This window comes from Mus pahari, chromosome 22, assembly GCF_900095145.1.
Source record: "Mus pahari chromosome 22, PAHARI_EIJ_v1.1, whole genome shotgun sequence".
In the NCBI taxonomy this organism is placed as follows: domain Eukaryota; kingdom Metazoa; phylum Chordata; class Mammalia; order Rodentia; family Muridae; genus Mus; species Mus pahari.
This window is the reverse complement of record NC_034611.1, coordinates 46,554,261-46,565,421: the sequence shown is the minus strand read 5'-3', so window position 1 is coordinate 46,565,421 and position 11,161 is coordinate 46,554,261. Positions and strand designations below refer to the sequence as shown.

At 45.3% G+C, this 11,161-nt stretch overlaps 1 protein-coding gene across 1 annotated transcript in view; it reads left to right on the top strand.

Annotated features, from left to right (window-relative positions):
• The first annotated feature begins 6,866 nt into the window (after positions 1–6,866).
• Smu1 (SMU1 DNA replication regulator and spliceosomal factor) overlaps positions 6,867–11,161 on the top strand; it is a 21,525-nt gene continuing 17,230 nt past the window's right edge. Inside the window, exons 1-4 of the mRNA XM_021222088.1 lie at positions 6,867–6,970; positions 8,697–8,907; positions 9,804–9,956; positions 10,907–11,017. Of these exons, the coding sequence (XP_021077747.1) occupies positions 6,945–6,970; positions 8,697–8,907; positions 9,804–9,956; positions 10,907–11,017 (501 nt within the window). The 5' untranslated portion in view covers positions 6,867–6,944. The remainder of the gene's footprint in view (positions 6,971–8,696; positions 8,908–9,803; positions 9,957–10,906; positions 11,018–11,161) is intronic.

The window sequence follows — 11,161 nt, the reverse complement described above, 5'->3', positions numbered from 1 at the left end:
GGCTCACAACCATCTGTAATGAGATCTGACACCCTCTTCTGGAGTGTCTGAAGACAGCTACAGTGTACTTACATATAATAAATAAATCTTAAAAAAAAAAAAGAGAAATCATCTATTTGTCTAAATAGCATCACTATAAGATCATTTTTGTTGATCTGCAAAAAACTGCCCAATAGGGCAGGCTAATGTCCAGGGATTATAATATTAATTGTTAAAAATATTTATTTATTTATTTATATGAGTACACTGTTGCTGTCTTCAGACACACCAGAAGAGGGCATCAGATCCCATTGCAGATGTTTGTGAGTCACCCTGTGGTTGTAGGTGGTTGCAGGGAATTGAACTCAGGACCTCTGGTAGAGCAGTCAGTGCTCTTAACCACTGAGCCATCTCTCCAACCCTATAATATTAATTTTATAAGGACAGAAAATGCACATTAGCTGCAGGAATCAATTCCTGAGATTTGCCCTTTGGGCCTTGCCTCTTTTTTTTTTGTTGTTGTTATTTTGTTCTGTTTTTCAAGACAGGGTTTCTCTGTGTAGCCCTGGCTGTCCTGGAAGTCACTCTGTAGACCAGGCTGGCCTTGAACTCAGAAATCCATCTGCCTCTGTTTCCCAAGTGCTGGGATTAAAGGTGTGCGCCACGCCACCACTGCCCAGCTCAGGGCCTTGCCTCTTAAAGGCTCGTTCATCTTAAGTTCCTCTGTAAGCATTGCTGGAAGATCACCTGCTAGCCTTTTAGCCTCTCCTGGATGGCTTCTGGCAGCACATATAAACCCTCCCAGCTCCGTTCTCATCCTGAGGTCAGCAGAGTCCCGACACGAGAAGTGAAGAGTCCTACAACGTCTGTTAAGTCTGAAGACACCAAGGACGCGTCACATTAGCTTCCACAGAAGATGAAATTCTGCCCATGATGCTCGGGGGTCCCCACAGGCTCCATTTGCTAGTAGTGCTGGACATCACCAGGGCAGGTGTGAGATCCTGTCCCTCTAAATGCATTTTTTCCTTCTCAGAGCTCATCCTCATCCTCCTCCTCCTGCTGGCCAGCTCTGCCAGACTATGGTCAACAGCGTTTCAGGGAGGAGTCCATTGTGTATCCACTAAGTGAAATGCCAGGCTCTCCCCTCTTCCAAGCAGATGGCAGCTATGGCGTCTCGTCTTCTAGCCTGAAGAAGGTGCCTACTTCAGATCAGAGAAATTATAAAAGTTTCTCCACAAGGCCAGAATTAGAGGACAAGTTATGCCCTAATTCAGACATGGACCTTTATACTGAAGGGAGCTGAGGCCTACAACAGAGGAAACAGCCCCTCACATCTAGAGACTCAATGCAACAATACACAGAAAAAGAAACAGCTTACCTTAGGGGACAACAAAACTAAAAACCAAAGAGAGCAAACCTTCCAGAGCTCCCAGACACTGTCTGGGCCCTGAGTCTGACAATAGTGTGCACTGCTGCACACAGAATCAAGTTGGAGTGAGTTGGGGAAACCAGCTGGCAGACAAGGCAAGCAAAGAGGGTACCCTCCATGAAGACATAGTGCAAAGAAATTATATGAGCTATCTAGCCTGTATAAAACACACATGATCCTGGTATTTCATTTTCTTTTTTTTTTTTTTTTTTTTTTTTAAGATTTATTTATTATATGTAAGTACACTGTAGCGTAGCTGTCTTCAGACACTCCAGAAGAGGGTGCCAGATCTATTTATGGATGGTTGTGAGCCACCATGTGGTTGCTGGGACTTGAACTCAGGACCTTCGGAAGAGCAGTCCGTCCTCTTAACCGCTGAGCCATCTCTCCAGCCCGGTATTTCATTTTCAAGCTGTAAGCCTAGATTGGGCAAGTTCTGAGCTATTCTAACGCACACCTCAGCCGTGTATGCCTCTTGTTACTTGCCATTTCATGTTTTCGCATGCTCATGATTTATTTCGTCTCATGGCAGCTCCCTCCTCTCCTCTCCTCCTTTCTCTCCTCCTCCAGTCCCTCCTGAGACCCCCTAACTTGATCCTCAAGTCCTGCCTTTCTCTCTCTATTGCCCAATCACAGGCTTTTGTCAATCAATTAACTTGGGGAGCAAGGTTTGTACAACAAAAGCATGAGAATTCACCCATCTTGTGGTACAGAATTTAACATTTTAATACTTAGCAGCACCAGACCAACCCCAACAACATAGTCTTGCAATCCTCTCTTATTACCCCCTAGAGCTGCCCTTATATAAGCTAGAAGGAAAAGGGGCAGCCAATGAAGGGGCTACTGAAAACCAGGAGGGCTGGATGATTACCCCAGATACACAAACAATGAGTCTGGAGACCACAGCTTCACTTGGAAGAAAACTTACCTACAAGAATTGTTGCAAAGATCTTTGGAGGTCCTAAGGTTGCCAGCACTGACTCAACAGGCTAGCAAAAGCTTTCGGGGGTGTGTTCAGAATAATCTCAAGCAGCGACCCAAGGCAGAAAAATAGGAGTCGTAGGCATTTGAACATCTAAGAATGGACTTTGCTGACACAAAGTCCGCCATAGGTACTGATGCTTGCTGGTTATGGTGTGCACTTTCCAGGTTGGGTAGAAAGCGTTTCTCATCTACACTCAGAAGACCCAGTGAGTTTCCACCTTCTGACCTGCTAAATTACCCCACACTTTGAGGTCCCATTGAGTTGGAGGGTCAGATAACAGACCAGTCTTTGTCCGAATGGTGATTCAAGACGTGTCCCAGGTAGTGGGATTAACTTGGAGCTTCCACACAAGGTACCATCCCCAATCTTGAGGTTGAGCTGAGGGAATGAATAGGACTTTACAAAAAGGCCCAGCAGTGCCAAGAAGCAGACCTCTCTTGGCTAGAAATTCTGACACTTGTGCTGTTTAGAGTGTGTTGCATGCTCTGAGAGTGTAGTTACTCTCCTTCTGAGATCCTGCCTCTAGCAGTTCTTGAACACGTGGCTGACAGTGCACAAAAAACTGCCCCATCCTCACCATTCCCTCAGTTCTTGAAGTTGCAGGTCTCGAACTATTGATACACCATGCCCAGACCCCTAGAAGGACCTGAGCCAAGAATAGACAGTGTGATCCAACTCAGGCCAGCCTCTGGGACTGACCACTTCAAAATGACTTCAAAATAGGGACGGCACCTCAGCTCCTACTCTGCCTCTCAATGTCTTTGCCCATTGTCTTAGTTACTGACCGTAGACGGGATGCCTCATTCTTAAGGTCATTGCCCTGAATATGCTGTGTTCAAGGCAAGTTACCTTACCTATAGTGGCGCTTTATGCTGGAATGACTAACCAAAGCCTGGCTAACAACACAAAGGTACATGTTTAACCAGGCCACCTGATCAGGTCATAGAAAAATACCAGAGTGTGGGAGATAAAAATGGCAGTACCAGACCAAATCAGAACAGCAGTGGATAGCCGGGCGTGGTGGCGCACGCTTTAATCCCAGCACTTGGGAGGCAGAGGCAGGCGGATTTCCGAGTTCGAGGCCAGCCTAGCCTGGTCTACAGTGTGAGTTCCAGGATAGCCAGGGCCATACAGAGAAACCCTGTCTTGAAAAACCAAAAAAAAAAAAAAAAAAAAAAGAAAAGAAAAAAGAGGGAGTGAAGTAGAATAGGGTAGAAAGACAAACAATAGGTTGTTGTCCTTTGCAACCTGACCACAAAAGATTACACCAGTCAACTGCAACACTTTTAAAAACCCAAGCCCCCGTAGCTAACTTCCTGTTTGCTTCTCTTTGCTAGCCTGCTCACTTGCCCCACCTTGTGGTTATAGAGTATAAAATAAAAGTGCAGCCGGATCTGCATCTTTGAGGATCTCCCCTGGCTTTGGTGAATGCGTGTTCCACTCTCACTGGTGTCGGAATGCTTATTCCAGAGACTCTGACAGCGTTATACCAGAGATCTCGTTTCCAAAAGATCCTTCTAAGGTTAAAGTAAATGAAAAGTTAAGAGAACATGAATATTTGTTTGGAATTACTTGTTTTCTGTTGTAAGTACTGAGTGAGAATTGACCCCAGGGCCTTGCACATGCTATGCAAGTTCTACCACTGAGCTACATCCCCATTCCTCCTCCCACCTTTTAGTTTTAGACAGGTATTCACTAAGTTGCCCTTGAATTCCTTGTAGCCCGAGAAGGCTTTGAACGTGTGATCGTCCATCCTCACTTCCTGAGTACCTGGCGTTAGGGGCCTCCACTATCCAGTTTGCCTGTTGGAACCATTTCTCATAGGGATTTCTGCAGTATGTTCTCAGCAGTATTTGGCCCAAGGACCTCCCAATATTTTGTAACATTCCCTGCAATATTCTTCCACATAATGGAAGGAGAGAATCAACTCATCCCAGGACAGCCATGGGTACAGAGCAACCTAATCTCAGAAAACAGACAAACCAACAAAAACAAAAAAGGAAAGAAACAAAGGAAGAAAGACGGAAAGGAAGGAAGAAAGAGAAAGAAACTCCTGTGCTGTACTCCGAATGAGAATATCTCAGAAGTCATTATACTTATTATTGAGACAGGGTTTCTCCCAGTAGCTCTGGCTGTCCTGAAACTCACTTTGTAGACCAGGCTGGCCTTGAACTCACAGAACTTCCTGCCTCTGCCTCCCCAGAGCTGGAATGAAAGGGGTGTGCCACCACTGCTTGGCTGAGACGGTGTTCTTTAGAGTGGATGGGAAATAGGTGATTTGAAAACTGGAAGAGCTGGGCACAGTGATACATCCCTTTAGTCCAAGCACCTTAGAAGTTCGGCTTCATTGTAACAGCAGCATATGTCATTTTCTCTGCTTAGTTTCAAATGACTCTTTTTTTAAAAATTTCCCATCTTTAACTATCCAGAGACTACCCCATCCGGGAATCCATCCCATCATCAGCCACCAAACCTAGATACTAATGTTCATGCCAGTAAGATTCTGCTGAAGGGACCCTGATATTGCGGCCTCTTGTGAGGCTATGCCAGTGCCTGGCAAACACCGAAGTGGATGCTCACAGCCAGCTATTGGATGGAACGCAGGGTCCCCAATGGAGGAGCTAGAGAAAGTACCCAAGGAGCTGAAGGGGGCTGCAACCCTGTAGGTGGAACAACAATATGAACTAACCAGTACCCCCTGAGCTTGTGTCTCTAGCTCCATATGTTGCAGAAGATGGCCTAATCGGCCATCACTAGGAAGAGAGGCCCCTTGGTCTTGCAAACTTTATATGACCCAGCACAAGGGAAGGCCTGGGCCAAGTAGTGGGAGTGGGTGGGTAGGGGAGCAGGGGCGGTGGGGTATAGGGAACTTTCATGATAGCATCTGAAATGTAAATAAAGAAAATAATAATAATAAAAATTATTTGGGAAAAAAACATCATATAGCTTTAAGCAATTTTGTTGGCTTTTTCTGTACTGCAATTTCTAATTCCTTTTTAATAAGAAAGTGAAATGTAGATGACATTATAACTATTCCTTATAGTTCTCTTGTGTAAAAAAAAAAAATTTTCCCATCTTTAATCCCAACACTCAGGAATAGAGGCAGGCATCAAGGTCAGCCTGGCCTACAGAACAAGTTCCAGGATGGCCAGGGCTACACAGAGAAATCCTGTGTCAGGGCTGGTGAGATGGCTCAGTGGGTAAGAGCACCCGACTGCTCTTCTGAAGGTCTGGAGTTCAAATCCCAGCAACCACATGGTGGCTCACAACCATCCATAACAAGATCTGACGCCTTCTTCTGGAGTGTCTGAAGACAGCTACAGTGTACTTATGAATAATAATAAATAAATTTAAAAAAAAGAAAGAAATCCTGTGTCAAAAACCAAACACAACCAAACCAAACCAAACCAAACAAAACAAAAAATCAAGGAAAAATGAAAACGTAAACAGCATATGAGGGGCTATATTGAAAGGCTCTGGGTTTGATCCCTAGCACTGGGGGAAAAGAGGAGGCTGTAAAGAAATTGTGTGGAAGGTAGATAAGAGAGCCATTAGAAGCCGGGCGTGGTGGTCCACGCCTTTAATCCCAGCACTTGGGAGGCAGAGGCAGACAGATTTCTGAGTTCGAGGCCAGCCTGGTCTACAAAGTGACTTCCAGGACAGGCAGGGCTATACAGAGAAACCCTGTCTCGAAAAACCAGGAAAAAAAAAAAAAGAAAGAAAGAAAAAAAGAGAGCCATTAGAAACCCCTAAATTATCCCAATATGTAATTTCACAAGATAGACTTGCCACTGATATATATATATATATATATATATATATATATATATATATATATATATATATATAAAATATATGTACTTTGTCAATAGAATTTTAAAATAGTTCTTATTGGAGATAGGCACTGTGATGCACATCTGTAATTCTAGCCCTTGGAAAGTAGGGGCATATTCAACTATATAATTAGTTTGAAGCCAGATAAGCTGCATGTCCATCCCACCTTCTCCCTAGCCTTTATTTATAAAATTTATCAATATTTATGTATTTTTTTTATATATATAAGTGGGGATTGAACCAGGGCGTCTAACTTGCTAGGTAAGCACTCCCATCACTGAGCTATGTCCTCAGCTCTGTCATGCCATGCCAGGAAGGTATGATTTAAAGTCTATATTGAAAGGAGTCTCAGATCTGTTATAACTTCGCATTTGGTTACATTTCTTTTTCGGTAACCGCAGCTTTTCCAACTTAATTCTTAGCTGGGGCTGAGCGTGATAGCGCACACTTTTAATCCTAGCATTAGGGTCCCAGCCAAGGCAGTAGAAAGCCTCCACCTGGGCGTGCCGAAGGGCAAAACCCAGGGGCACTCGCCGTGGCTCCACCCTTTCGCGAGGCCCCGCCCCTCACGCCCCGCCCACCCGGGCGTGTCCCTCCTTCGCCCTTTAGAACCCAGCGGAGCGGAAGTGGCGCAGCGCGGCCGCCGGAAGTGTCGCGCGGCGTTGTGCGACCGGCTGTGTGCTGAGTGGGGCCTGGACCCGGAGCGTTACCGCTACTATGTCGATCGAAATCGAGTCTTCCGAGTGAGTCCTGCCGTGGCGTGTTCGCGGCGTGGCGTGTTCGCGGCGTGGCGTGGGGTGGAGGGTGCTCGGAGGACGTCGGAGGGGGCTGCGCGCCGGAGGCTGCGGCCTCGAAGCTCTTTCCGGGTTGGCTCCCTCTTAGATGGGCCCGCGGGAGAGCAGCCATGGGGCGGGCCGCCTGGAGCCCCTGGGCCCCGGCGTGGGGCTGTGCAGGGGCGCAGCGAGCCGACCCGGCTGCCGTGGTTGTCTCTCGGCGCTGCCGGGGTGCCCGTCAGTCCCCCAGCTCTTCCTTGTGGTCCAAGCACGAGTTACCCCAAAGGCTCGGCTGCTGATCGGATCCTGTGTGGTGTCTTGTTTGGGTTTGCAACTTGCACAGAGAACCTCTGTGTGGACACAGGGAATTTGAATATTGATTGGGTCAGAAGGATGAGACTTCCCGAAGGCGGGGACGGCGACGAGGAGCCAGGTGGGCGGGGAGTGAGTGACTGAAGAGTCTTGCCTCGACTTCCCCAGGACACCGCCCACCGCCTTTTACTTTCCGAAAAGTAAAATTAAATTATGAGATTAGCCAACAGCTGTGTTCTGAGTGCAAGGGAGAGAGAGAGGTATGTTCTGAAGATCTGCAGAAACGCAAGGTTTATTAAGTCGGCGGAGTCTGAAACCTGCTGTGTGTTTTTAAGACTGAAGCTGGACGTGACATATGCACGTCTATAATCGCAGCACTAAACGGGCAAGTAGGAAGGCCTGGAGTCCAGCCTGGGCCTCTTCATAGCGAGATATGGGTTTCTTTTTTCTTTTCTTTTTTTTCTTTCTTTCTTTTTTCTTTTTCTTTTTTTTTTGGTTTTTCGAGACAGGGTTTCTCTGTGTAGCCCTGGCTGTCTTGGAACTCACTCTGGCCTCGAACTCAGAAATCCGCCCGCCTCTGCCTCCAGAGTGCTGGGATTAAAGACGTGTGCCAACCACTCAGCTTTATAAATCACCTTTAAATGAATATATGCTTTGATTGCGGGAGGCAGACAGTAGACAAAAACAGTAAATAAAATATGACACAGTAACAGATGGTCAGTGTGTAGAATAAAACAGTGACAAACTTGGATAACGTAAGTCAGGGTAGGAACTGCAAAGGATATTTTACTCTGGGGCCTAATAATAATCTTAACGACCAATCTTTGAGCCTTGAATACCCTTCTATATGAGGAATAACTGCATGTTCATATTATTATTGTTAATTGTTGTTGTTGTTGTTTTAAGACAGGGTTTCTCTGTGTAGCCCTGGCTGTCCTGGAGCTCATTCTGTAGACCAGGCTGGTCTCAAACTCAGAGTTCCACTTGCCTCTCTTTCTCTGCCTCCAGAATGCTGGAACTCAAGACGTGAGCCACCTCCTCCCTGGTTGTTGTCAGTTTTTAAGAGACAAGATTTTCTTACAGCAATTTAGATGATTCAGTTTGTTAATGAATTAGTTTTGTTTTTTTGAGGCAGGGTTTCTCTGTGTAGCCCTGGCTGTCTTGGAGCTTACTCTGTAGACCAGGCTGGCCTCAGAGATCCATCTGCCTCTGCCTCCTGAATGCTACAGCTGCCTAGCCAGTTGATTTAAAAAGGAAAAGTCAGTGACTATTACAGGTTTAAAGTATCTCACACACGAGTCCAGTAGATCTAGTGATCAGAATAATAATGGCTACCAACTTCCTTTCAGTTTCCAGACTGAATGACTTTCTTTCTTTCTTTCAGTGTGATCCGTCTAATCATGCAGTACTTGAAGGAGAACAGCTTACACCGGGCGCTGGCCACCTTACAGGAGGAAACTACTGTCTCTCTGAACACTGTGGACAGCATTGAGAGTTTCGTGGCTGATATTAACAGTGGCCATTGGGATACTGTTTTACAGGCTATACAGTCTCTGAAATTGCCAGACAAAACCCTTATTGATCTCTACGAACAGGTGAGAGTGGGGTGGTGTTCTTGAAGGTTTTGGTTGGGCCCTTAATTGGGAAGCATCAGTGAACCTTTCTTTTTTTTTTTTTTTTTTTCTCGAGACAGGGTTTCTCTGTGTAGCCCTGGCTGTCCTTGAACTCACTCTGTAGACCAGGTTGACTTTGAACTCAGAAATCCACCTGTCTCTACCTCCCAAGTGCTGGGATTAAAGGCATGCACCACCACTGTCAGCGTGATTAAGAGTTTTATTATCAAAGACACAGATCAGAACTAGTCAAAGGGAAAGACAGAAAGAGTCGCTCTGAGAGAGCTCAGTAGAACTTTGGCTGTCTCTGTGGAAAGGTCTGTGCCACTCACCTGACAGATCCCCAGCCAGAGGCTTCTGTTGAGATTTTGTTACATGACCCCACTGGTCAATACAATTTCCAGCCTTAGTCTTCGACCCCACGTCCCCATTGGCCCTTTTTACCAGAGGTGAGGTTGGCTCAAAACCTCAACCTAATAGCATAGCTTTTCTGGTAAGGTATCATTTTAGCATAAATTTACATGGTAGTCAAGGGGCTATTGACTAACAGCTAATTTTCTCATTAGTAGAATTCTAAGGGTTTATAAGCTCTGAAACAAGACCCTAGCATAGACATCGACTTAATTATTATAAAATAGCATATAAAATAGCACACAGGTGATGATTCAAACCTTTACTCTCAGCACTTAGAAGCTGCCTAGTCTACATAGTGACTTCCAGGTGGTCCAGAGCTGCGTTGTATTGAGACCCTATCTCAAAACAATCAAAAACAAGGAACAATAACAATGAAAAGAATTTGAATGATGATCATGGGGGGGGGGGGAGGAGATTGCTAAAGAGAATGTACTGAAAAAATTGATTTTCTTTCCATTGTCCAGGTTGTTTTGGAATTGATAGAGCTTCGTGAATTGGGTGCTGCCAGGTCACTTCTGAGACAGACTGACCCCATGATTATGTTAAAGCAAACACAACCAGAGCGCTATATTCATCTGGAAAACCTCTTAGCCAGATCTTACTTTGATCCTCGTGAGGTATGTCTATGGTAGTTAGAAGATATCCTTTTTAATTGTGAAAATTAAGTAATGTGGCCTTACAGGAAGAATGTTTAAATTTGTATGTGTGTGTGCGCGTGTGTGTGCGTGCGTGTGTGTGTGTGTGTGTGTGTGTGCGCTTGCGCATGCGCGTGCACCCGCACACAGGCATCTTGTGGAGGTCAGAAGATCACTTACAGGAATTGTCCTTGTTCTTTTCTGTGAGATTCAAACTCATCGTGATGCTTGGTGGGAACCACCTTTTTCCTCAGAGCTGTCTAGTCCACCAGGACAAGCACATTTAATACATGCACACAAAGACATAGTCTCCTTTGCACTTGACCTTCCACTGGAGGCTGTCAAGATAAAGAAAGGAGAATGTATTAGGAGCTGGGTAATAGGAAGTTCAGAGTTTAGAAGAATGTGATTCTTTGGCCCTGCAAGCATTTCTGAAGCTAGAACCACACCTCTCTCCTGTAGCTTACCTGGGCTCTTCATGATACCGTGCAGATTGTCTGATACCAGCTCTCTCACACACCTCTGAAATGCAAGTGTGCAGAATCAGAAAGTTATTTTAAAATATTAACTTGGTTTAGTTCTTCACCTGTTTAACTGGATATTTTGTTTTTGTTGTTTTCCTCTTTGAATGTCTTGTTTCCTTTGCTGTTAATGTTTCTTTTCTTCTCATGGTTAAGTGTGTGTGTGTGTGTGTGTGTGTGTGTGTGTGTGTGTGTTCATATGTGTATGTACATACATATGTGTACCTGTCTGAGGAGGCCAGAGGCATCAAGTTCACCTTTGAAGCTGGAGTTATAGGCAGTTGTGAGCTGACTGATGTGGGTGCTGGGAATCAACCTTCTCTGGAAGAGTAAGACATGCTGTCAGCTGCCGAGCAATCTCTCCAGCTCTGCTTCTCCTTGGAAACGATGCGACCTCCTTTTTTTTTCTAGGCATATCCAGATGGAAGTAGCAAAGAGAAAAGGAGAGCAGCGATTGCCCAGGCTTTAGCTGGGGAAGTCAGCGTGGTGCCGCCTTCTCGTCTCATGGCATTGCTGGGACAGGTAACTAAATGCCTGGAGAGGTGAAATTACCCTCAATTCTGGTACTGATTCCTATGTATAAGGCATATTTCTTTTTTTTAAAATTTATTTATTTTTATTATATGTAAGTACACTGTAGCTGTCTTCAGACACTCCAGAAGAGGG